Source organism: Chiloscyllium plagiosum, unplaced genomic scaffold (genome assembly GCF_037043375.1).
Source record: "Chiloscyllium plagiosum isolate Xiang-an unplaced genomic scaffold, Cpla_swu_hap1 HiC_scaffold_26, whole genome shotgun sequence".
NCBI classification, from domain to species: Eukaryota; Metazoa; Chordata; class Chondrichthyes; order Orectolobiformes; family Hemiscylliidae; genus Chiloscyllium; species Chiloscyllium plagiosum.
Window position 1 is genome coordinate 3,877,941 of NW_028270164.1, and position 27,705 is coordinate 3,905,645.

General features: G+C 42.8%; 1 protein-coding gene across 4 annotated transcripts in view; it reads right to left on the minus strand.

Moving 5' to 3' along the window:
* Positions 1-27,705, minus strand: part of magi3a (membrane associated guanylate kinase, WW and PDZ domain containing 3a) — a 132,111-nt gene that overhangs the window by 43,597 nt on the left and 60,809 nt on the right. For all 4 annotated transcript variants that reach the window (XM_043716342.2, XM_043716341.2, XM_043716340.2 and 1 more), the window contains exons 2-4: positions 17,087-17,203; positions 10,203-10,322; positions 352-558 (exon numbers count right to left, since the gene is read on the minus strand). In XM_043716342.2, the coding sequence (XP_043572277.2) occupies positions 352-558; positions 10,203-10,322; positions 17,087-17,203 (444 nt within the window). The remainder of the gene's footprint in view (positions 1-351; positions 559-10,202; positions 10,323-17,086; positions 17,204-27,705) is intronic.

Consider the following 27,705-nt stretch of genomic DNA (forward strand, 5'->3'; position numbering starts at 1 on the left):
CAAACCTTCCCTTAGTGATGGATTACCACATAACATTCTAAGCAAAAGTGCAAGCACAGTAAAAAGAAACACAGTCACAGCAACATCAATACCAGACAATGTCAGAACATAAAAATGTGTTGTTGGAAAAGCGCAGCAAGTCAGGCAGCATCCAAGGAGCAGGAGAATCGACGTTTCGGGCATAAGCCCTTCTTCAGAAATATGCCCGAAACGTCGATTCTCCTTCTCCTTGGATGCTGCCTGACCTGCTGCGCTTTTCCAGCAACACATTTTTAAACTCTGATCGCCAGCATCAGCAGTCCTCACTTTCTCCTAATGTCCGAACATGCCTGTGATCCCACTCTGCCTCACCTGGGTAACTGGTCCCATTGGCAGTGGGTCTTTCATCATCTTCCTCTTCATCTGGGACCATGGTGTCGGCTCGCTGCATCATGCTCACAGATGTTGTTCGTTTCCTCTGTGCCTCCTCTGACCCATCGTCCAGAACAACCTGATCAACCACATCCTGCTGAAAGGGGCCAGGCTCTGCAGGAGGTTTCGGTGTCCCGTAGAAATTACCTGTTGAGTTCAGGGCAGCACAAAGAACAAGTGAGGTTCTCAACTTCACACCACTTTACCGATACTCAGTTCTCAATCAAAGTTCAGAAATAAAACTGTATCATTCAGTTGCATATTTCCCACGTCAAAAATTTTGCAAAGCTAAAGCTTCCCTTTAGCGTAAAACCAGATCACCAGGTGAGATATAAAACTAGAAATTGCTGGATAAACTCAGCGGGTCTGACAGCATCTGTGGAGAGAAATCAGATTTAACAGTTGAGATGAGCAACAGAAGTTCAAAACCAACCAAGACTCATACAGCAGACAGTAATACTAACCTTGGCTGGAAGTGTTTGAGTTCAAGATGAAGTGGAATTCATCCAGAACACTTTCATTTTATCTTGCTTGATAGGAGGGTTTCTTTTTTTTTTGAATGGAGATGGGTGTGGATGGATTGCAAAAACAGTTTGCTCTTGAATGATTCCATAGATACAAAAATATAAAGAGATGTAGGTTTGCTCGCTGAGCTCAGCAGGCAAACCTCCATCCAGAACCTCAACCTGAGCTACAAACCTTCTCAAAACTCGCTAATATAAAGAGTTTGGTAGTGCACGTACAAAGAGAAGTTTTGATCTGTGGGGGAGTTCAAAACTAGCAACCATAAGGGTCACAAATAAATTCAGCAGAGAATTCAGAAGAAAGCTCTTTATCGAGAGAGTAATGAAAGTGCAAAAAGTGGAGGGGCTGGCAGTGCAGATATAACTGAGGACAAGATAGATAAGAATGTTAAAGGAACAGAAGAATATGATAAAGTTAGATGAGGAAAGGTGAAAGGAGGTGACATGGAGCAAAAGTATATTGAATTCTTTTTAAAAAGTGTTGAAGGGATGAGCTTGTCATTGCATGGGGTAGTGTTTATTACCCATTCCTAATTGCCTTTGAGAAGGAGATGGTGAACTGTTTCTTGAACGATTCCAGTCTTTGGGGTGTAGGGACAAGCATTGCTGTTAGCAACAAAGTTCCAGCATTGTGAAATAGTAATAACGAAGAACAAATACGGGCAATTTTTCACAATGTTGGGTAGATGCTAGTGATGTAGCTGCACTTGAACAGCTTAACTAGTTCTAGAGCATGAGTTCAACATGATTGCCAGAATGCCATCAGGACATTGCAGTAATCAGTGCTGTCAGATATTTCTTGATATCACACGGAATGAATGGAATTAGTCGAAGACACTGGAATCTTTGATGCTGGAAATCTCAGGAGGTAGTGATGGATCATGCACTCAGCACGTCATGAAGATGGGCAAATACTTTAACTCAACCTTTGCATTGATGCAGTAAGCTCCCCCATCGTTAAGGGTGGGCTGCCTTCTACACTTGTTAGTTATTTAAATGCCAATCACCATCCATGAGTGAATGCAGCAGAACTGTAGAGGTTAAGTCCGATCAGTTAGCTGTGAGAGTTTAAGCCGAGTCTATGCATACTGCTTTCACTGTTTGATATGTAAGCAGTCCTGTACAGCTTCTGCAGGTTGACAGCTACAGCTGCTCCTGGCAATGCCCTCCTACACTGTCCATTGAAGTAAGGCCGGTGCCCCACCTTGAAAGCAATGGTAGAATTGGGGCATATGCCATGGCATGAAGTACCCCACCTTGATTACATATCGCACCCTTTCCAACTTCAGTGACTTTGCAGGATCCAAGGGCTGAATCTGTTGTTGCCTCCATCAGTTTCAGTCAGAATTAGGGAGTACAGAAAAAGGTCTTCAGCCCATCAAGTCTGTACCACCAAAAAGAAACACAGCTAACTACCTACTTCCTTCTCTTAGTCTTCGCAGTGGCTTACTCGGGCCATTTCAGAAGACATTTAAGAATCAATCACATTGTTATGGGTCTGGAGTCACACATAAGTAACCAGGTGAGGACAGCAAATTTCATTGCCTAAAGGACATTAGTGAACCAATTTGATTTTTACAACAGAAACCAATGGTTTTATGGTCATTAAATGCTGATAAATTGAATTCAAATTTAAATTTTCTGAATTTAACGTGAATTGTAATTTCACCATCTGCTGTGGTAGCATTTGAACCTGACTTGAGAACATTAGCCTTGGCTTCTGGCTTACTAATACAGTGCTACTGTCACTATGCCACCACTACCCAGTACTGCAGATAAGAACAAAGAAAATTACAGTACAGGAACATGTCCTTCAGCCCTCCAAGCCTGCGCCAATTCAGATCATCTAAACCTGTCGCCTATTTTCTAAGGATCTGAATCCCTCTGCTTCCTGTCCCTTCACGTATCTATCTAGATAAATCTTAAAATGATGCTATTGTGCCTGCTTTTACCACCTCCGCTGGCAAAGCATTCCAGTCACCCACCACCCTCTGCATAAAGAACTTTCCACGGATATCTTCACTAAACTTCTCCCCTTTCACCTTGAACTTGTAACCCCTTGTAATTGAATCCCCCACTCTGGGAAAAAGCTCCTTGCTATCCACCATGTCTACACCTCTCATGATTTTGGAGACCTGTCAGGTCACCCCTCAACTTCCATCTTTCTAGTGAAAATAATCCTAATCTACATAATCTCTCTTCATAGCTAGCGCCCTCCATACCAGGCAACATCCTGGTGAACCTCCTCTGCACCCTCTCCAAAGCATCCACATCCTTTTCGTAATGTGGCGACCAGAACTATACACAGTATGCCAAATGTGGCCAAACCAAAGTCTTAAAGGACTGTAAGATGACTTGCCAACTCTTGTACTCAATACCCTGTCCAATGAAGGAAAGCATGCCATATGCCTCTTGACCACTCTATTGACGGTGTTGCCAACTTCAGGGTACAATAGACCTGAACACCCAGATCTCTCTGTACAACAATTTTCCCAAGGACTTAACTATTCACTGTGTAGTTCAATCTTGAATTGGATCCTCCAAAATACATCACCTGACATTTGCCCGGATTGAACTCCATCTGCCATTTCTCTGCCAAACTCTCCAATCTACCTATCTTCTGCTGTGTTCTCTCACAGTCCCCTTCACTGTCTGCTACTCCACCAATGTTAGCGTCATCTGCAAACTTGCTAGTCAGATCACCTATATCTTCCTACAAATCATTTATGTATATCACAAACAACAGTGGCCCCAACACCACTAGTCACAGTTCTCCATTTTGAGAAACTCCCTTCCACTACTACTGACCCCTGTTGCCCAGCCAGTTCTTCATCCATCTAGCTAGTACACCCTGGACCCCATGCGACTTCACCTTCTCCATCACCCTATGATTGGGAACCTTATCAAATGGCTTACTGAAGTCCATGTATATGACATCTACAGTCCTTCCCCTCATCTATCAACTTTGTCACTTCCTCAAAGAATTCTGTTAAATTGCGATTTGGAGATGCCAGTGTTGGACTGGGGTGTACAAAGTTAAAAATCACACAACACCAGGTTATAGTCCAACAGGTTTATTTGGAAGCACTAGCTTTTGGAGCGCTCCGAAAACTAGTGCTTCCAAATAGACCTGTTGGACTACAACCTGGTGTTGAGAGGTTTTTAATTATATTAAGTTGGTAAGACATGACCTTCCATGCACAAAACCATGTTGCTGATCACTGATAAGCCTATTTTCTTCCAAATGGGAATAGATTCTATCCCTCAGCATCTTCCCTGACATTGCCGTCAGGTTCACCAGTCTATAATTACCTGGATTATCCCTGCTACTCTTCTTAAATAAGGGGACAATATTAGCAAGTCTCCAGTCCTCCAAGACCTCATTGATGTTCAAGGATGCTGCAAAGATATCTGTTGAGGACCCAGCTATTTCCTCTCTCACTTCCCTCAGTAATCTGGGATAGATCCCATTCAGGGACTGGTCCACCTTAATGCCTTTTAGAATACCTAACACTTCCTCCCTCCTTATGCTGATTTGACCTAGAGTAATCAAACCCCTATCCTAACCTCAACATCCATCATGTTCCTCTCCTCGGCGAATACTGATGCAAAGTACTCATTAAGAATCTCACCCATTTTCTCTGACTCCACTCATAACTTTCCTCCTTTGTGCTTGAGTGGCCCAACCATTTCTCTAGTTACCCTCTTGCTCCTAATAAATGAATAAAAGGTTTTGAGATTTTCCTTAAGCCTCTTTGTTAAAGTTATCTCATGACTTCTTATGGCCCTCTTAATTCCTTGTTTCAGATTGGTCCTACTTTCCCGATATTATTCCAAAGCTTCATCAGTCTTCAGTCACCTAGATCTTACGAGTGCTTCCTTTTTCCTCTTAACTAGTCTCTCAATTTCACCTGTCATCCATGTTCCCTAATCTTGCCCTTTCTATCCCTCATTTTCACAGGAACATATCTCTCCTGCATTCTAGTCATCGTCTCTTTAAAAGCCTCCCATATATCAAATGTGGATTTCCCTTCAAACAGCTGCTCCCAATCCACATTCCCCAGCTCCTGCCGAATTTTGCTATAATTGGCCTTCCCCCAATTTAGTACTCTTCCTGCAGGACCACTCTTATCTTTGTCATGAGTATTCTAAAACTTATCGAATTGTGATCACTATTCCATAAGTAATCCCCTACTGAAACTTCAACCACCTGGCCGGGCTCACTCCCCAACACCAAGTCCAGTATGGACCTTTCTAGAGTTGGACTCTTTAAATACTGCTCTAGAAAACCCTCCTGGACATTTCTTACAAATTCTGCTCCATCTAGACCTCTAACACTAATTGAATCCCAGTCAATGTTGGGAAAATTAAAATCTCCTCTCATCACCACTCTGTTGCTCCTACATCTGTCCATAATCTGTTTACATATTTGTACCTCTGTCTCACGCTCACTATTGGGAGGTCTGTACTGCAGTCCCAACATTGAGACCGCATCCTTCCTATTTCTGAGCTCTGTCCACATTGCCTCACTGCTCCAGTCCTCTATTGTCCCCTCCTTCAGCATAGGTGTGATATCTTCCCAGACCAGTTATGCAACGCCTCCACCCTTTTACCTCCCTCTCCATCCCACCTAAAGCATCACTATCCTGGGATACTTAGTTGCCAATCACACCCTTCCCTCAACCAAGTCTCTGTAATAGTAATAACATCATACTCCCAGGTACTAATCCAAGGCCTAAGTTCATTTGCCTTACCCTTACTACACTTCTTGCATTAAAACAAATGCACCTCAGACCACCTGTCCATTTGCATTCATCATCTGCTCTCTGCCTATTCTTCCCCTTAGTCACGCTGACTTCATTATCTAGTTCCTTAACTTGGGATTTGTCAAACTTGAGAAAATGGTTAATGGTCACAATAATGTCAGTCATCATGGAATGTAAGGATACTCATGTTAGTTCACATTGTGAAATTGCAAGTATGGTATTAAAGTAAATTAAAATCAGAGAACAAAGGATAACTAGATGACAGCAGTGACAGAATTCCATTCTTATTTTCCAGTTATATGTTCTGACCTTGTTGTTTGACCACTGGGACTACCCATATACAAATTTATAATGGAAACTGACCACCTAAGATGCAAAGGTCACTGTGTGTTGGTTCTATCACTGAGAAATTGGAAGTGCTTCATGAAGAGACGAGAACTTCAAGGAGGAAAGGAATCATCACAACACCCTGCTTTATTCTCATGAAAGCCAGTTGGTTCAGAAGGTGGAATCCAGAAGTCAATCTCTATTCAGTTTGAGAGCAGAGAGTCATATATATATAGCTCATCACCCTATAAAACACCACCTTCAAAAATTTCTGAAACAGTGAAAAGCAGTGAGTAAGAGCTGCTTAATTCCAGGCCTGAACCTTTAGATTTTCAGAGCAATGCCTCCCCGCAACTGAATTAAAATCAGCATCCCTAATGTTCCTGCCTTGTTTCAAATGAGGGATCCTTCACGTGGAAAATGGCTGTGATAATCACTATGCTGCAGAAGCACATGAACAAGTTCTTACCCAAGACTGGCCCCATCGCTGGCAGTTTACACTTAACCACATGCCTTCAGCAAGCATGCTTAATATACTAAAACATTCTAAATTTGGAACAAAAAGCGCTAACAAAACACATTTAACTGTGAGCCACCTTCAAGGAGAACAAAGAGTCTTTAGGTACAGCCACAAATGGTGCAGCAATCAAAATGGGGATGAAGGAACTGGAAACTGTGGGGCTGGAAAGAGTTACAGAAATTGGGAAAGGCAAGAAAAGATTGAGATTTAAGACAAGGATGAGGATTTTAAAACTGAGATGATGTTGCTTAACTGGAAACATTCAGAGAAGCTTCACCAAGCTAATTCCTGAGATGAAGGGCTTATCTTACGAGGAAAGGTTGAGAAGGTTAGACTTCTATCCATTGGAGGTTTAGAAGAACAAGAGCTGTCCTGATTAAAATGTTTTTCAGATTTGAGGGAGTTGGATCTGGTGGATGCTGAGAATAAATTCCCCCCTGTTGGGGGGTTCTAGAACAAGGGGGCTGACATGACCACAGGTCAGAACCCCAAAGTTCTGCGGACAGTTTTTTTCCCTTATTTCCAATATGTGTGGTTTTTTTAAAAAAAAAGCAAAAAAGAACAGCTAGACAGACAATTACAAGAGTAAGAAAAAAAAACTTGTGTCGGACCAATGGAATGTAACACCTAAAGATGTCAAAGAAACTTCAAGCAGTCTGGATGATGATCTTGTGACTACAAAGATTACAATTATCTGACAATTCTACATAACAGCAAATTACTCTGAAGATTATGTCCCAAATGCAGACACATTATGCATTTTTCCCTTTGATAGGGGTTACAAAGCCAGTTGCAACTCTACCGGAGTGTGCGAGTGTGACTGAGTGTCTGCGTATACTAGGCAGGGTTCAAGCATTAGCCAGCAGTGAAATTACAGTTGAAGAACTATTCCCTAGTTACTCTGTATTGGAGGTAAAGACTGGCTCTAAATAAGTGCTGCACACCAGTTTAAAAGAATGGAGTTAGGATGAAGAGGGGGTGGGTAAATAAAGAAGGGGAACCAGTTCAACATCCTCTCACAGGACTACAACAGCTTGAGATATCCAATATGGAATCCTAACAAACTGGGGAACCTAGTATAAGTTCTGGTAACATCAAGATTTGGTTTAAAAATAAAGAGGTCCCGATTTCAGACAGACAGGTGAAGGAATTTCTTCTCTCAAAGGATACTTTGTCTTTAGAATTCAATGAACAGTATTAGAGGCAAGATTTTAAAAATTTGTTCATGGAATGAGGGCTTTGCTGGCTACCTCAACATTTCTTGTCTGTCCCTAATTGCCCAGAGGATAGTTAGGAGTCAATCACATTGCTGTATTTCTGAATTCACACATATGCCAGACCAGCTAAGGACTGCAGATTTTCTTTTTTAAAGGATACTAATTACTGAATTAGTTATGGCTTATAGAATATATTCAACACTAAGTCAGACATATTTTTGATCTACAGGAGAGACAGAAAGGAGAGTGAAGTTAAAATCACAATCAGATTAGCTATGACTTACTGAATGAGGCAGACTCAATAGTCTGAATGGTGTGATCCTGCTCCTGGTTCTTATACTCTCATGAGTTGTGGAGGAGTGGGTGTTGGACTGGGGTGGACAAAGTTAAAAACCACACAACACCAGGTTATAGTCCAACAGGTTTATTTCGAAAGTACAAGCAACTCAAGGTTGGAGCTGTTTGTACTCGAAATAAACCTGTTTGTCTATAACCTGGTGTTGTATGGTTTTTAACTTTAATCATGGGTTCGAGGAAACCAATGTAGATAGGAAGCACAAAAATCAGGGATGAACAGAACTTTGGCGCAATTTAAGATGAGGCAGTAGAGTTCTGGGTGACCTCAAGTTTCTGCAGGATAGAACAGCCTTGACTCCAATGGAATGGTCAGGTTTGGAGGTAGCAATATGAGTTTGAGTAGCAGAAAAGCTGCATAAAGGTCAGAAATCAATTTTAAAGAAGTAAAAAAGTAGCTCTTAATCAGAGGATTGAAAGGTTGAGGAAATTATAGAAATATGGATAGATGATTTCTTAAACTGGAAAGAACAGTATGCATGGAAAATGAAAGGCTAGTGACTGACAAATTGAAACTACCACAACAATGCTTAGTGGCAGTGAATCATCAGATGTTGAGATGCATCAGAAGGTCAATACTCTGCTGAAAGTAAGGCAATTCTAACAGTTCCTAAATCATTGGCGTGACAGCACTTAGAATATTATGTACAGTTCTGGTCACCTTAGTGTAGGAAGGTGATTGCAGTTAATGGAAGAATACAGAAGAGAGCAATCAAAACTGACAATGGGAGAGAGGAATTTGATGAGGAGAAATGGTATTGAGAGTCAACAAACACTTGTACTTAGGACTGTCAAGAGACCAGATAATTTTAACCATGATGAGCAGTTTCACCCTTGTACAGAACACCAGAACCACACAATATGGGCTGAAGTAGGTAAAACATTAAACAACCAAAGGACAGAGCTTAAAAATAAAGGAGCCTCCCATTCAGAAATTTCTTCCTTCAGAGTCACTAGTAGGGAAAACTTCAGTGAAAGGCAGAATATTGGCAGCCTCACAGTCAGGTGGAACTCATTCTCATCTGGACATTTTTGGTTGCCATTGATCACTGTACATAAATTGACTTTGAAATGTTGAAAATTCCTTTGAAAACGGGGACCAACATGTCGATTAAATATAAACTGGTGTTGGTACAAGTCAATTTATCTTTTGCTTGTTGGTTGCAAACAAGCTGCTTGTGAGGAGGTGTCTTAAACTTCCATGCGTTCTTCGAGATAATAAGGCTTGCATCACTCACCTTATCCAATGTGGCAACTTATGCAATCAATACAATTTAACAGTAGACAGGCATTTGAGCTGAAAAATCACTGCCAACTCCTAACATGCAAAAAAAATCTAAAAATGCATTTATTAGCTACAAATATGGGAATATCTGTTATAGGCTGAGCATAAGCCTAAACATGCACTTTGGCACTGAAAAGTGGCATTGCCATAGACGCCAGATGGGACACTGTTCACGGATTACTATTCTGCAAAGTTTACTTTTTAAACACAATATTCACATGCTAAGTTACTGCTGCAGCTACGTAAAGGATACACTAAACCCTGAATTATACTGAATCTGACTCACATCACCTCTGTGCTCACTGACCATTGCCAGCTCCAGGTCTTTCTCATCCTCAGTTTCAAAACCCCATGGTCTTGCACCAACCCCCTCTGTTCTATCACTATAATCTCCTCCAGCCTTATAACTTTCCAGTTCCTTTTAGTTCTGGTCCTCTATAAAACTTTACAATTTTCTCCCTAAACCACTCCACATTTCTAAGAAATGCCTAGATTACTACCACGTGAACCAAACTTTTGATTACTTCTGAATAGCTCCAATACTGGACACAACTTTGTTCGACAAGACTTTTATGAAGTGTTTTGTTATGTTTAACAATGATAACAGGCACTAGATAAATACCAGCTGGTTTTGGTGATTTCAGAAGCGTTTTGAATATAGGGGAGCAGAAGTGACCCTAAGGATAAGAGTGTCATTGTGAGTGCCCCCTTGCCTCCCAGCATCTGGCACAACAATTCTTGAGGAAAGCAGCTGTAATAGGAGGCAAGTGAGATAAAGGCAAGGATTCAGTAACTCACCGTCAAAGGTTCCACTTTCCAGAAGGGCTCCGCTCTCCTCGAGGGTTTTAAACTCCTCTAGAGAAATGAAGTTGTAATCAACCCCTGGCACTTCACCTTCACGGGGTGGCCTTGTAGTGCCTGAAACAAAACCAAAAAAAATTCAAGCAATCAGATTCCAGTTTGTTACCATTCAGTAAGAGTTTGTTTGTTGAGAGCAGAAAGATATTTTGATGAGTAAGTGTAGAATCTGGATGAAAGAAAAAAGCTTTCACCGAGGATCAATAAGAACAGAGATTAGACAACCATTTAAAACTAAATTGGACGAGTACTTGAGGAACACTGAGAAACAGACTTGTATTTATACAGAACCAACCAATCATGGTTTGAGCTAATTAAACCCTTTTGACATACAGTCACTGTTATAGTCTGGGAAGCTGTAGCAACCAATTTCCACACAGCAAGTTCCTTCAAAACAGCAAGGTGATAAAGACAATTTATTTATAGGTGTTGGCTGAAAAATTAATATTGCTCCAGATGCCCAGGCAGGAGGGCAGACCTGGACTCAGTTTAACAGCTTGTTTGGAATATGATTCTCACTGGTTTTGAGGAGACACGTGGCCTTCTCCTGCTCTTATTCCTTACATCTTAAACACAAGGCTGTACATCAAGGAAAACGTTTTACTCAAAGTGAGTGCGCTGGAGCATTGGTTGAGATGGGACATGGTGAATGAAAGCAATGATTGAAGCAGGGAGCTCGGAGGATCCAGCACTGGTTCAGCTCAAATATGCTGTAAAGAACTTTGTTATATCCTGAGCTGTAAAACATATACATTTATGCAAAGGCATAGAGCTTCAGGCCAATTATTTAGGGAAAAAAGGACATTGATTTATATAGGAGAAATGTAGGAGATATGGAAAGAACCAACATCCCTCATCATAAAGCTGGTGTTGAGGAAGGATCAGCATTTGCCCACTCCCCTTGATGTCCACAAGAACCTCCCATTCTCTCGGATCAAAGAGCTCAAGAAACTTAATAGTTTAAAAACAGGGGCTATTAGAGTCACAGAGTCATAGAGATGTACAGCACGGAAACAGACTCATCGGTCCAATTCGTCCATACTGACCAGGTATCCCAACCTAATCTAGTCCCACTTGCAAGCACCCAGTCAACATCCCTCCAAACCCTATACCCATCCAGATGCCTTTTAAATGTTGCGATTGTACTAGCCTCCACCACTTCCTCTGGCAACTCATTCTAAACACGCACCACCCTCTGCATGAAAAAATAGCCCCTCAGTTCTCTTTCCCCTCTCACCCTAAACCTATGCCCTCTAGTTCTGGACTCTCCCAGGGAAGAGACCTTCTCTATTTACCCTAGCCATGCTCCTCACGATTTTATAAACCTCTATAAGGTCACCCCTCAGCCTCCGATATTCCAGGGAAACCAGCCCCAGCCTATTTAACCTGCCCCTATAGCTGAAATCCTCAAACCCTGGCAACATCCTTGTAAATCTTTTCTGAACCCTTTCAAGTTTCACAACATCTTTCCGAGAGGAAGTAGACCAGAATTGCACAGTGGCCCAACCAATGTCCTGAACAGCCACAACATGACCTCCCAACTCCTATACTCATCACTGACCAATAAAGGGAAGCATACCAAACACCTTCTTCACTATCCTATCTACCTGCAACTCTACTTTCAAGGAACTATGAATCTGCACTCCAAGATCTCTCTTTGTTTAGCAACACTCCCTAGGTCCTTACCATTAAGTGTATAAGGATCTCCCATCCACAGCCTCCAACCTCTCAGTCTGTGAACCCCACATCACCTGATTCTACCTCCTTCCTAAGATTCCCAAATCTGACTGCCCCAATCGACCCATTATCACAGCCTATGCCTGTCCCACTGAACTCATCTCTTCCTACCTTGACATCATCCTGTCCCCCTTAGTCCAGGAACCCCCCACCTACGATCGGGACACCACCCACACCCTTCACCTCCTCCAAGATTTTCATTTCCCTGGCCTCCAATGCCTCATCTTCACCATGGACATCCAATCCCTGTCCACATCGATCCGCCACAATTAAGGCCTCCAAGCCCTCCATTTCTTCCTCTCATGCCCGTCCCAACCAGTACCCTTCCACTGACACCCTCATCCACCTGGCTGAACTGGTCCTCACCCTCAACAACTTTTCCTTCCAATCCTCCCACTTCCTCCAAACCAAAGGGGGAGCCATGGGCACCCGCATGGGACCCAGCTATGCTTGCCTGTTAGTCAGATATGTGGAACAGTCCACCTTCCGCAGTTACACCGGCACCACGCCCCACCTGTTCCTCCGCAACATCGATGACTGTATCAGCGCTGCCTCGTGTTCCAACAAGGAGGTTGAACAGTTCATCAATTTTACCAACACCTTCCACCCCAACCTCAAATTCACCTGGACCTAGCCATCACAGTATCTGGTGACCAATTAACCACAGACATCTACTACACACCCACCGACTCCCACAGCTACCAGGATTACACCTCCTCCCACCTTATTTCCTGTAAAAATGTCATCCCTTATTCCCAATTCCTCCACCTCCGCCGCATCTGTTCCCAGGAATGATCAATTTCACCTCAAAGTCCCAGATGGCCTCCTCCTTTCATGATTGCAACTTCCCTTCCCACGTGGTTGACGATGCCCTCCACTACATCTCCTCCACTTCACGCACCACCCCCCTTGAACCCCACGGCTCTCAACGCAACAAGGATAGAACCCCTGGTCCTCACCTTCCACCCCACCAACCTCCGCATACAATGCGCCCTCCTCCACCACGTCCGCCACCTCCAAATGGATACCACCACCGGAGATAGATTGCCCTCCCCACCCCTATCAGCATTCCGAAAAGACCATTCCCTCCACGACTCCCTCATCATGTCCACACCCCCCCCCCATCAGCCCACACCCCACACCTGGCACCTTTCCCTGACACCAGAGGAAGTGCAAAACCTGCACCAACATCATGCCCCTCATCTACGTCCAAGGCCCCAAGGGATCCTTCCACATCCATCAGAAATTCACCTGCAACTCTACCAATGTCATCTACTGCATCCGTTGCACCCTGTGTGGTCTCCTCTACATTGGGAAGACAGGATGTCTTCTTGCTGATCATTTCAGATAACATCTCTGGGACATCTGCAGCGACCAACCCTACCGCTCCGAGGCTGAACACTTCAACTCCCCCTCCTACTCTGAAGGAGGTGCAGGTCCTGGGCTGCCTCCACCACCAAACTGGACGCCTTGAAGAGGAACACCTCATATTCCGCCTTGGGACCTTGCAACCACACGGGATAAACTTGGATTTCAATAGCTTCCTCATTTCCCCTCCCGCAACATTATCCCAGTCCCAAGCCTCCAACTCAGCACTGCCCTCCGGACCCGTCCATCACTGCCCTCCGGACCCGTCCATCACTGCCCCCTCTGACCTATCACTTTCTCCCTCACCTTCATCCACTCTCGCTTTCCCAGCTACCTCCATACAGCCCCACCCCCCCTCCCATTTATCTCTCAGCCCCAACCCACAAGCCTTTCCTGATGAAAGGTTTATGCCAGAAACATCGGTTCTTCTGCTTCTTGGATGCTGCCTGACCTGCTGTGCTTTTCCAGCACCACACTCTCGACTCTGATCTCCAGCATCTGCAGTCCTCACTTTCTCCTAATGTACAAGACCTGCTACGATTTGCATTCCCAAAATGCAGCACGTTATATTTATCTAAATTAAACTCTATCTGCCACTCCTCAGTCCATTAGCTCATCTGATCAAGATCCCATTGTAATCGAGGTAACCTTCTCTGCTGTCCACTACACCTCCAATTTTGGTGTCATCTGTAATCTTACTAACTATACCTCTTATGCTCACATTCAAATCATTTATATAAATGATGAAAAGTAGTGGACCCAGCACCGATCCTTGTGGCACTCCACTGGTCACAGGCCTCCAGTCTAAAAAACAACCCTCCACCTCCACCCTCTGTCTTCTACCTTTGAGCCAGTTCTGTATCCAAATGGCTAGTTCTCCCTGTATTCCATGAGATCGAACCTTGCTAACCAGTCTCCCATGGGGAACCTTGTCGAACGCCTTACTGAAGTCCATAGAGATCCCGCACAGCACTCTGCCCTCATCAATCCTCTTTGTTACTCCTTCAAAAACTCAATCAAGTTCGAAGACACAATTTCCCACACAGAAAGCCATTTTAACAATCCCTAATCAGTCCTTGTCTTTCCTAATATGTATTGATCTTGTCCCTCAGGATTCCCTCCAACACCTTGCGCACCACCGACGTCAGGCTCACCAGTCTATAGTTCCTTGGCTTGTCCTTATCACATTTCTTAAACAGTGGCACCACGTTAGCCAATCTCCAGTCTTCTGGCACCTCACTTGCGACTATCGATAATACAAATCTCTCAGCAAGAGGCCCAGCAATCACTTCTCTAGCTTCCCACAGAGTTCTAGGGTACACTTGATCAGGTCCTGGGGATTTATCTACCTTTATGCATTTCAATATATCCAGCACTTCCTCCTCTGTAATATGGACATTTTTCAAGATGTCACCATCTATTTTCCCATTCTATATCTTCCATTTCCTTTTTCACAGTAAATACTCATTTAGTATATCCCCCATCTCCTGCAGCTCCACCCAAAGGTCGCCTTGCTGATCTTCGAGGGGCCTTATTCTCTCCCTAGTTACCCTTTTGTTCTTAATGTATTTGTAAAAACCCTTTGGATTCTCCTTAATCATATTTGCCAAAGCTATCTCATGTCCCTTTTTTGCTCTCCTGATTTCCCTCAAGTATACTCCTACTGCCTTTATACTCTAAGGATCCACTCGATCTATCCTGTCTACACCTGACATGTGCTTCCTTCTTTTTCTTAACTAAACCCTCAATTTCTCTAATCATCCAGCATTCCCTATACCTACCAGCCTTTCCTTTCACCCTACAAGAATATACTGTCTCTGCACTTTCATTATCTCATTTCTGAAGGCTTCCCATTTTCCAGCCATCTCTTTACCTGCGAACATCTGCCCCCAATTAGCTTTCGAAAGTTCTTGCCTAATACCGTCAAAATTGGTCTTTCTCCAATTTAGTACTTCAACTTTTAGATCTGGTCTATCCTTTTCTATCACAATTTTAAAACTAATAGAATTATGGTCACTGGTCCCACAGTAGTCCCTCACTGACACCTCAGTCACCTGCCCTGCTTTATTTCCCAAGAGTAGGTCAAGTTTTGCACCTTCTTTAGTAGATACAACCACATAATGAATCAGAAAGTTCTTGGAGCAGTGAATGTTGTAAATCTGTGCTACATTTTACTGATGAAATTTTTTTTTTAGGTTCCAGTGGTCTTCATATTATTACACATCTAAGGCTTTTTTTCCCATTTTACTTACTAATTCATTCATGCAATGAATATTGCATTTTATGATAAATAATTTGCAAGTTTCTCAAGGCTCAGGGCTCTCAGTTCAAAAACAAAACAGCTGGGATTATGTGGGGAGCAGTGCTTCCTTTTAAATTCATTGATAGGTTGCAAGTGCCTCTGGCTTGGCCAGCGTTCATTGCCCATCCCTAATTGCCCTGAAAAGTGATCGTTGCAAGCCAGCTTCTTGAACATTTATAATCCATGTGGCACAGCTGTCTCCACAGTGATGTTAGGAATTCCAGGATTTGACCTGGCAACAGTCAAGGAATAAATGATATAATTCCAAGTCAGGTTGTCAAGCATCTAAATAAAACAACACAAGTGTCTTTCTGTTCCCTGAAAACAACTTTATTGGATCAAGACAACTTCAGTGTTGTACATCAAAGACATGAACAGGATCTTCCCCTGACTCTCAAAAACCATGGTTATGGTCTAAACTCTGGGCAAAAACTATTAATACCTGAGATTTTTTTAAAAAAGGATTTTATTGACCAAAAATGTGCTAGCTTTTACATGTCATTGCCTGTTATTGGCAGATATAAATTAAGGGCTTTCTTTTATTCTTGAAGAGATAATTGCTAGTGAGAAGGATTTCACAGGCTAAGATCTTTGAGCAGGTCAGTAAATACACAACACTTACAATACACTGGGTCAGTTGACTTGAGGAAACCTCCAACACGACAGTGTCAAGAAGTATCCTTTAGGTGTGCATCCTTGATCAGGGTCACCTGGACAATGCCGCTCCCCCCGACCTCCAGGCACCAAGGCCAACAGGAATGCCCCACAGTGCCATAAAATCAGTTAACTATTCAGATGTTAGAAACCTGAAATTAAAAACTAAATGTTGGAAAGGCCAGGAGGTCTGGCAGGATCTGTGAAGACAGCAACAGAATTGACATTTCAAGTCCAACGACTCCTCTTCGCAACCATGATAGTTTCTCAGACCATTGGCCTCACCAATTCAATTATTCATGAAGCTATAATGGAATTTATAGCAGAGAAACAAGCCATTCAGTCGAACTGGACCATGCTAGTGCTCATCTTTCAGCCACATCCATCAACATAATCTTTATTCCTTTCTCCCTCGTGTTTATCCAGCCTCTTCTTAAAAGCCACTGTACCATTCACAACTACTCCTGGTGTGGCATGCTTCACGATCTTACTACTCTTGATTTGTCTTTGTTATGGCCCATATTTTTGGACTTAAAGCCAGAATCATTTGTTGGAAAGCCAATCTTTAATTTTCCAGCCAAAACTATAGAACATAGAGCTTGATTTGGCTGCATTCCTGTGATGTGACAGCTGCAAGGCAATGAGAGAGACACATAGCCAACTCATCAGTTTCTGTCTGTATGATGCGACCAGACTACGACTGATACAACAGACATAGACACAGGCACACCATCCACATTGCTGCATGGTAGACTGCACTTACATGGGATTGTTCTCAGGTAGAGATTGTCACGGATCACCTGTTGTAGCTGGTGGTCCACCGATCCCTTCTGGAACTGCAGGCTGAGGTAGTGGCGAAGCTCCTTGTTTATTATTCTGCCTGTAAAAAGCAATCAATGGTTTAATTTTTTTTTACAACCTCATCCATCAACACAGCCTGTGAAAAGGAGCACCAGAAGGCACAGAAAGGACAATTTGCAGCAAGGACAACAATAATTTGCTTTAGTGCAGAATTACCCATCACCAGGGTCACTGGATTTATCTCACACATTGAGCAAATGATTCCATTTATAACATTAAAAGGAGCTTCTAAAAGCAATAAATACTTCCACGATAATGTCACTGGATTGAACAGAAGTCAAACTGAGCTCTGCCAGGCTGTAATGGGATTCGATTACAGAGGACAGACCAGACTGCCCTGGAGCAATCATAACATATTCAGTTATATGCATTAACTCCTTAAAACAGCCTACAGATGTAGAAAGAAAATCTCATTGTTGGAATGGAGGAATGGTGAAGAGGCAACTTTGATACAATATTAACATGTTAGCCTGAGTGCACAATCTCAGTCACAACAAGATCAGTTTCAACAGAGGCTTTAACAAGAATTGGGGAAGAGAGAGAACGATGGTTAGAAAGAGGGACATGAAAACAAAGGGGAGATATTATGGTATTGTCAGGGAGATGAGTTTTCAGGAGGATTTAGAAGTGGTAGGAAAGTTAGAATTTCAGAACGGTTTAGCGGAAGAATTCCAGGACATCCTGAGGCTTCAAAATCACCTCATACTGCTCATAAAGGGTTTTACAAGGACTTAACAAGGATAAAACTGTCAACTATTCTGTCTGTATGCTAAATAAAAACCAAAAGAACTGCAGATGCTGGAAATCAGAGACAAAAAGAGCATTTGCTGGGAAAGCTCAGCACAGAGTGGCACAGTGGCTAGCACTGCTGCCTCACTGCGCCAGGGACCTGGGTTCGATTCCTGCTTCAGGCAACTGTGTGAAGTTTGCACATTCTCCCAGTGTCTGCATGGGTTGCCTCCGGGTGCTCTGGAATCCTTCCACAGTCCAAAGATATACAGGTCAGGTGAATTGGCCATGCTAAATTTCCCATAGTGTTAGGTGCATTAGTCAGAGGGAAATGGGGTCTGGGTGGATTAGTCTTTGGAGGGTCGGCGTGGACTTGTTGGGCCGAAGGGCCTGTTTCCACACTGTAGGGAATCTAATCATCCGTGGAGAGAAATCAGAGTTAACATTTTGGACCTAGTGACCTTTCCTCCGAATGGAGGAGTTCTGAGGAAGAGTCACTAGACCCGAAACGTAAACTCTGATTTCTCTGTACAGATGCTGCCAGGTCTGTTGAGCTTTCCCAGCAATTTGTTTTTATTTTGTCTGTATGCTAGTTTGCTACACACAACAAAAAGCTCTATGCTCCTGGTTGCACGCATCCCGCATTCCGACTTTTACTAGCTCTCGGTGCCCTAGCACCTCAATTACGGGCTTCTTTCCATGTGACACTGGCTGCTTCCCACTTCTAACTAACTGTAAAAACCACATCACACCCAGAACGCTTCACTTCTGGTCCTCCAGAGCTTTTGGCATTCCCCTTTTGTCCAGTTGCCCAAGTTTCTTTTGCTAGAAAGTTCTGTTGAAACACAACCATTGCTCCATTTTCCTCTTTTCATAACTCTACTCCTTATACCAAGTTTAAGGATTATTACCTCTGATTATTACCTCTTTTATCTAAGCATTACTGCTGTGCTGAAACACCACAGGGTATTACCTAACACTAAAAGGAAACGAGTATAAACAGTCTGAAGGGAATTTTGTTTCTTGCAAACTCCATTATTCCTGTTATTTGCACACCATGTGATACTAGTTCAGAGGAAAATAGCAATAAAGTGGCCATTCAGTCGTCCAAGTCTGTCTTAGTATTTAATTAGTTCAGGGTTCAAATATTACCCCACTATGTACAAAACTACTCATCTGCTCCCTACCTACAAATTACTGCTTGGAGCTGGGAGGGCGAGTTTGGGATGGGAATTATCATTCAGCACACCCGTTTCAACAGCTCAGGATTGGCCAATTTAGAAATGTTCTTTCTCCTTGCTCAACTCCACTGCAAGACTCGAAGTCACTGACCATTCCAAGTTACCCTTCAGGTGTGGTGGGTGTTTTCCTTGAACTACAGGAGTCTGAGAGATAAAGTACACCAACAGTGCTCTTCAGTTTAAAACAAACAGTGTGCATCTACAATGTAAGGTTCAGTGACTACAGCTGCCTCTCTGCTTGGTGAGCAATCATTGCAAGGGAGCTCATATTGTCAAGAGTCCAAAAGACCATGCAGGAAATGAAACAAATTTCACAACATCCTCTCCAGAAAATCTGATCAATGTTTGGCTCCAACCTCCCCCCTGTGTCTTGACTACTCCAAGCCAGCTGGAGTGCAGAGAAATAGGAATCAATGGCAATTAGGCATTGCTCTGAAATAAAACCAACCAACAGAAAGGCTGTCTCAGTAACATCAAAAGAAATTGAAGATTACCTCACCATTCTGGGTTTGATACTCCATTCCTTTTATGTGCAAAGTTTCCCTCCAAATTTCAGGACAGTCATAGGCAAAAAGGGAACCAGTAATGTGCTCCAAAAAGTACAGACACAAGCCCTTAGGCGATGTACTACAAGAGGTTCAGGTGACCCCATCCATTTTAACAGTACTGTTGAACAGTTCTCTGCAAAAAGCCCTCTCCAATCTCATGTTAGTTTCTAAAATGCAACTGTAGTCTCACTCACTTAATTTGGGACAAACCAGAGTATGCCTAAAGCTGATGTTTGATTTGAAGTTGCCAGAGTCAAGATTAGAGTGGTGCTCAGAGTCAAGCAAACTCAAAACATGTGAAACCAATTTTGAAGTCTCCCTGGATTGAATGCTCTCCAGCATTGAAAGGTGCTTCAACTATTCTCAGCATTTTCTCATCAGCTTTTGGTTACACAGCACATGAGAGGTCAGAGGTTCCCAGTGACCTTGCCATTGGCAGGAGTGCTTTACTCACTGCCAGGAGTCCAGTGTAATCCTCAGTGAGCTTGCAGTCTTGGCCATCGGTTTCTCAGCAAGCCACATAAACCAGGCAACATTACTGTGAAATTAGAACAGGATGCAGAAGTATAGATATCATAGTGCGAAAACTGTCTCATAAAACTAGCAAAGAATTTAAAAACATCCCCCATAAGGAACCAGCTCATCCATTCAGATGTTGTGGACAACATGATTAAATCTAGTGTAGGTGAATTTGTGTAAGATTGCATCTTACTCAAAATACAGCATCATAGATAAACCCTTCCCCTACCTTGCACTGCGGCTCAAATCAATGGGGTTGACAGAATGTGACAACAAATGCCACACAACCACGCTGTAACAAATAGTGATGGTGAAATCCTTCCCCATTTCCCACCCACTCCCCCACGTCCCCGCCCCACCACTACCCACCAAATGGGTAAAGTCACCTGAGCAGATTAAAACTTCATAATGCAATATGTGCCACTAAGTCTTCACAACTTAACCTTCCCACCCCTAGGTGTTGAATGGATGCTGCACATTCTCCCTACCAAGGGCAATATGTGCTACTGGAGGTCCAGTGCCTTGAATTCAATGCATAAGGGTTTGTACAGAATAGTTATGATACTAATAATTGACAGTTTAAAAGTTCAAATCCCACCAAAGCGGTTAGGGAAACTAGGATACATATCACCTTTTCAACTCTTGCTTATAGCTGACCCCTGACCCAATATGGCTGACAGTTCAATGCACTCAAACAGCCATGTCAAAATAGAAGTAAAAGGCTACAACAAAATCATGATCCACATGATGGCTGTGGCTCTCACCATCATCACTAAAGGCATGGGCAATAAATGCAGGCCTGGCCAACAATGCTCTCGAGAATAAGTTGCATAAAATATCAGCATTGCCACTCGTCCTAGAGATTTATCCTCACTACACTTGTCACTGGTGAATGCTGCTACACATTCTTTTGCTTAACAATCAACCAAACAACTTGTAAATCAGGAAAGTACAAAGAAACAGTAATGTTTGAATTTTTTAAAAACCCGCAGTATCAGTTGCAAACAAAAAAATTCAACTTCAATCGATTTGTTGAATCTGAGAAAGTAACCCCTAAGAATTTTATATAATTTTCTGAATTTTTACAATGCACAGCATGTTAAAGGGAAATAAAACCAAAACCATCCTAATTCAATTTACTGACCCATGTATGTCATCCTTAAAGTCCAGCATGAGCAAGATGAGGCTGCAAACCTAAGGAGCACCATCGGAGCTGCCCAAGTACTGGAACAGAGCACATCAAACAATCTCGCACATCGCAGGCTGACATTTCCAGCTCCCAAGGTCTTGCCAGTCTACGCATTTATCCCTCCATCATTTGTGTTTCCATCTCTCTCCTTCACCAATTTGTGTTGGTTCCTCCTTCCCTCTGAACAGTTTACATAGCGTTTCTGGATTCTGCTGAGCTCCCAGGTAACTTCCACCTACATAGATGTAGGCTTCCTCGTAACATCAGATAATGCAAATCAATTAAAAACTAAAGGACAGGGTACTTCACATTCATGAAGTGTCTGTACAAAGACAGTTACTCCAAGGTCACCAAAAGAAATACTTGGGATACCAGAACCATTCTCAGAGATTCTGGACTGGGATCCTGACTAAAAGCCCAACACAGTCTAACACAAGCTTTATATATCTGCCACCTCTTGGTCTTTCAGTCTCTTGCAGTAACGGGCAAAATCCCATTAGCATTTTCAAATTACTTTGTCACCTGCTCATTAAATTGAAGTAATTTTTATATGTGGACCCCTAAATCTCTCTGCATCTCAATAGTTTCCCGCTTCTAACCATGTTTTCTTCTCTGATTCGACAGGATGCATGTGAGGGTACTGACAAAGGTGGGGGGAACAGCTTCCCGCTCTATCCACAAAGGGAGTGGCCAATTTCTCTCTGATTTGGCCACGGAAGCAATTATAAGCTGGAGACTGAACCGATGCAGAAATGGCCTTATCTGAAGCTTTCAAAGGGTCAGTCAGCCATTGAGACTTAGCTTCCTGATGATTTTTGAAGGTATTCTGAGGCGGCTGTCCTTGGAGCAAAACCACACCACAGGAACTGAAGTGTCATGAAAGGTTCTGGATTAGTGGTGCTGGAAGAGCACAACAGTTCAGGCAGCATCCAAGGAGCTTCGAACTGCTGTGCTCTTCCAGCACCACTAATCCAGAATCTGGTTTCCAGCATCTGCAGTCATTGTTTTTACCTCTGTCATGAAAGGGTAGGTGAGTGGAGAGGAAATCAGCACTTTCTGGAAATAAATTTTGGCTGAAAAACTAAGTGGAAAGAGTAGCTATCAACCCAAGTGCTCAATCATGCCCATGTGTTTACTTCACCTTTCAATTGGAGAATAAAGTGAAACACACAAGCACAAGTTGAAGGGATTGTTATACATTTTGTTTCATCGGCCACTCTGTAGTCCCAGATTCGATAACCTAATAACGAATGCTTCCCCAGGAGCCAGAATCTTGTCTAAGTTCAATCTTGCTTGTAAATTTGAAGGAAGAGACATGTCTCTTGAGCCTTTTGCAACCTCATGACAGTCCATAGTCAATAAAGTGCAGCCACTGCTGTTGGAGAAGACCCTTGAGGGTGGGGAGGCAGGACCCAGGGAAAACCAAGCAGAGAGCCCCACCCTGTGGAAAATCACAATCTGCAGCTCCTGTGCATTAATGACATTTCCAGTTTAGTCTGAAGGCAGCAATGAAACAAAAGATCCTACTGTGCTGTGCTCTACCATTCAAAAGGTCACCCCGACCCCTTCCAGTGTTTATGGTCACAGCTCAACCCCTCTCGAAGCACAAGGTCTGGCACTGTCAGCCGTATCCTCAGGACAGCTCTGACTGCTGTACATAGAAACACATAACCAAACTTCACACAGCAACATGACAGCAAAATAATCAACTGTTTTGATGCTAGCTGAGAGATATGTTTGACCAGGATACCAGAGAGAACTGCCTGCACTTGTAATAGGGTCATAGAAGTTTTTTTTTAAAAACAGAGCAGATAGGCCCTTTGTTTATGACTGACCTGAATGAAGGGACCACTGAACGCGCACTCCCGTCAATACTGCGATCAAGTGTCAGCCCAATTTGTGTGCTCAGGTCTCGAATCACTGAATGTATGCGCTTCCACTTCAAAACGTAGCCTGTTGCCCAGTGAGACATAGTTGACACACAATCTTTTTATAATAAAGGCAAACTTTCAGAAATCATGTAAGTCATACCAGCTGCTCTAAGCTGTCCACTCAGAAATCTGACACTACCTCAGTGTTGAAAATGTGTTGCTGGAAAAGCGCAGGTCAGGCAGCATCCAAGGAGCAGGAGAATCGACGTTTCGGGCATGAGCCCTTCTTCAGGAAAGGCTCATGTCCGAAACATCGATTCTCCTGCTCCTTGGATGCTGCCTGACCTGCTGCGCTTTTCCAGCAACACATTTTCAGTTCTAATCTCCAGCATCTGCAGTCCTCACTTTCTCCTTTTTACTACCTCAGTGTGGCTCATATAGTCACATGTAGCACAGGAACTTATCATGGTGTCATTACCACCTTCCAAACCTGCAACCGTGCACCACCTGCAACCAAGCAGCAAACCACCCTGACTTGGTTATATAATCTGCTTCTTTACTGTGGCTGGATCAAAATCCTGGCATATAGTCTATCAGCACTGTGGGTCTAACTTCACCACACAGACAGCAGCAATTCAAAGAAGCTCAGTAGCGCCTTCTGCAGGGTCAACTAAGAATGTGCAGGAATGTGTCAGCACATTCATACTTCAAGATAAAGTAAGTGCAGTCCAATAGCCATGATCCCAGACTTTTACTTTCTTCAAAGTTATGTCACCGTATCTTTTGAATCCACCTAAAGGAGCAAGGCCAACGATTTAACATTAACCAGAAGGCAGGTAACAGGAACCTGAGGTTACTACAGAAACAGTGACATGAGGCTGCTTTGCAAATTCAAGGAGATGGGCAGTGTTGGATTCTGACCAACCAGATGTATGGAATGTCAGAGACTGACAAGCCTGGGGCACTCACCATTATAGATATCCATTCACACCCTCATGGAGGTGAATGACCCCAGACCGCCAGATACCAAGACATGCATTGTCCTAGAGCACAATCACAGCGCCAGTGTGGTCACAGAGTCAGGTTTGTCATTAAGCACTGTGTACACTTTTCTAAAGGTAAATGGTTACTAGGATTTATTTTGGTAAATAGTGGTGTCACATACTAGTGGCACTCCCCTCTAGTGACAAGTAGGACAATGTGAAGAACGCATTTCATCATGGTATGCAACCGGTTAGTCTGGTATATGTTACTAAAAGCTCTTTGGTTAATTGCTTAAACCCACACAGATGTACTCCCCCATTCACAGTGGGGAGGTTCACCACGTCAGACAGAAATCAGATCTATTGGTTAGATTTTAATTTTTTTTTAAAATGAAGGGTCTTAGAGTTATACAGTACAAATACAGACCCTTAGGTCCAACTTGTCCATGCTGACCAGACATCCTTTACTAATCTAGTCCCATTTGCCAACATTTGGCCCATATCCCTCTAAACCCATCCTATTCATGCACCCACCCAGATGCCTTTAAATGTCGTAATTGAACTGGCCTCTACCACTTCCTCTGGCAGCTTGTTCCATACATGCACCGCCCTGTGTGTGCAAACATTGGCCCTTAGCTCTCTTTTAAATCTTTCCACTCTCAGCTTAAACCCGCGCCCTCTAGTTTTGGATTGCCCTGCCCTGGGGAAACGACCGTGGCTATTCACCCTATCCATGCCCCTCATGATTTTATAAGCCTCTATAAAGGTCACCCCTCAGCCTTCGACGCTCCAGGGAATAACGCCCAGTCTATTCAACCTCTCTAGTTTTCATCCTGTTTGTTACCATTTTAACAGAATCACATACCTGTAGTTACTGTGATAATGCCAATACAAAGAATGCTTATGCAATAAATCACATTTGTTGAATAGGATTTGTTTAGTACTCCCTCATTCAGATTCAGGCACAAGGGTGTCGAATAAGTCTGACACTCACCCTTTTTCCTTTTTTATATGTCAGCTAGGCATTTGAGAAACTTTACGATCTGTGCTCTGGACGCACACAATGACATTTATAAATTCATCCAGGAAGAGGACCATAAAATGTCTGAGCAGAAGTTGGCTATTCAGCCCATTAAATCTGCTCCACCATTCAATGAGATTATGGCTGACCTGATAATCCTCATGATTTGGAGACACCGATGTTGGACTGGGGTGGACAAAGTTAAAAATCCCACAACACCAGGTTACAGCATTACAGGTTTAATTGGAAGCATTAGTTTTCGGAGCGACGCTCCTTCATCACCTCCGAAAGTTAGTGCTTCCAATTAAACCTGTTGGACTATAACCTGATAATCCTCAACTCCACTTTCTTGTCTCTTCCCTATACTCTTGGATTCCTTTACCAAATAAACATCTGCAGTAAATAATTCCACAGATTCAGTATACGGAGAATAAATTGCTCATTATCTGCATCTTAAACATGCAACTTCTTATTATGAACATATCATCTGGTCCCAGACTCTCCAAGTAGGAGAAACAACCAGCTGATGTTACCACTCCTTCTCAAATCTCTCTTATGGCCTGAGGCAAGGTGACCCTCAAGTTAAATGAACACCAGTCGTCTGTCTCTTATGAGAGAGTAGCTCCTGGAGGCTTTAGGTGTTTTCTACTATCGGTACTGATGGAAAGTATTTATTCAACTCCCATGCCCCCCTGGCTCCTCATTATTTCCCCAGCCTTGTTGGGATAGAATCACCAACCCTTTACAATGGTTTCCAGCCTTCATTATGGCTTTGTTTTAATTCCTTCATGGGATTTGGATGTCACTGGCTGGGCCAACATTTATTGCCCATCCCTAATTGCCCTTATATAATGAAACTTCCACTTTTAGGAAATGACTGAATCAGAAAACTCAACACACTAATCTCAGAGTAAACCAACTTAAAAAATTACACACAAAATATCACAAACATCATGCCCAAAACCGGGCACCCATTACAGCAAACAGCAGACAGCTTCAATGTTTGTCCTCATTTGCTCAATAATTTGATACGAGCATTCACTTCCAGCCATTCATCTTCACACAATGCTGTGGTTGCTTATAACACATGGTGCAAATAAAGGTTATTCTCATCAACAACGAGGACCAATACTTTGAATCACAGAACAGTTAAAATGCAGGTGGCTATTCAGCAGCATGATTTAATGCCCTTCCACTGCATCTTCTGAGGATCATGCACACTGTTTGCATGAACAGAACCAATCATTCAACGGCCTTTGAAAGCCTCAATTCAACCCATCTCTAATATACATTCAGGCAGTGTGTTCACAACCCTAGCTACTCACCATGAGAAAGATTTTTCCACACTTTTATCATGATCAACTTATAACAGCACAAAAATGGAAGTTCCTGGAGAAACTCAACAGATCTACCAGCATTTGTGGGAAGAAAACAGAGTTAACATCAAGAACTTGAGTTCAGACTCAAAGTGTTAACTCTGCTTTCTTCCCACTGCTGCTGCCAGATCTGCTGAGCAACCCCAGTAATTTTTGTTTTTGTTTCAGATCTCCAGCATCTGCAATTCTTTATTTTAGCTTATAATAGCATGTTGGCCGGAGTCAGTGAAGTATTTCTAAAGTGTAGTTAGTGATGTATTGTAGGAAATGCAGTAGTCAATTCACACATAGCAAGCTCCTACAAATGGTAATGAAACAAGTAACAACATCATCTGCCTTCGGTGATGCCAATTGAATGGTAAATACTGGCAAGACACTTGTAAATGGAGATGATAACAGGCAGCACCAGGGAGGAGAAAAATCCATACAAATACTAAGAAATTTTTTCATGCAGAGATAACAGAGTGAGATTAACTTTAACATAAAACTGGAATATGCTGGAAATATTCAGTAGTTCAGACATTGCCTAGTCTGCTGAGCACTTCAATACTTTCAGTTCACATTTCAAATTTTCAGTATCTTTCTTTTATGTTAATGACCAACTTCATTTTAGGATGCTCAAAGAGGGTTTAAATAAATTGGGGAAGGGGGAAAGAGGGCCCTTTTCAAAGAAAGAACAGCAGTCGAGCCAAAAGAACTGATTTAAATATGTACACCTCAACAAAAGTACCAGTCATCAGAATCACTTAGTGGCAGCTTTAAATACACACAAATTATAGGTTTGTCTCTTCAGCACTGCAAGCTACAGCAAGCCTAGCATTTCCGTACATCAGTCACACGATTGCTTACAAAATGAGTATTTGTGCCTTTATAACTGCAATTGCTGCTTTTCAAATCAGATATCAAGAGGAAAAAAGGTAAACATCATAACACAAGCAAGTTAAAGAGACTAAGAGCTGTCAATCACTGATCAGTTATAGAGACATACAGCATGGAAATAGACCCTTTGGTCCAACCTGTCCATGCCGACCAGATATCCCAACC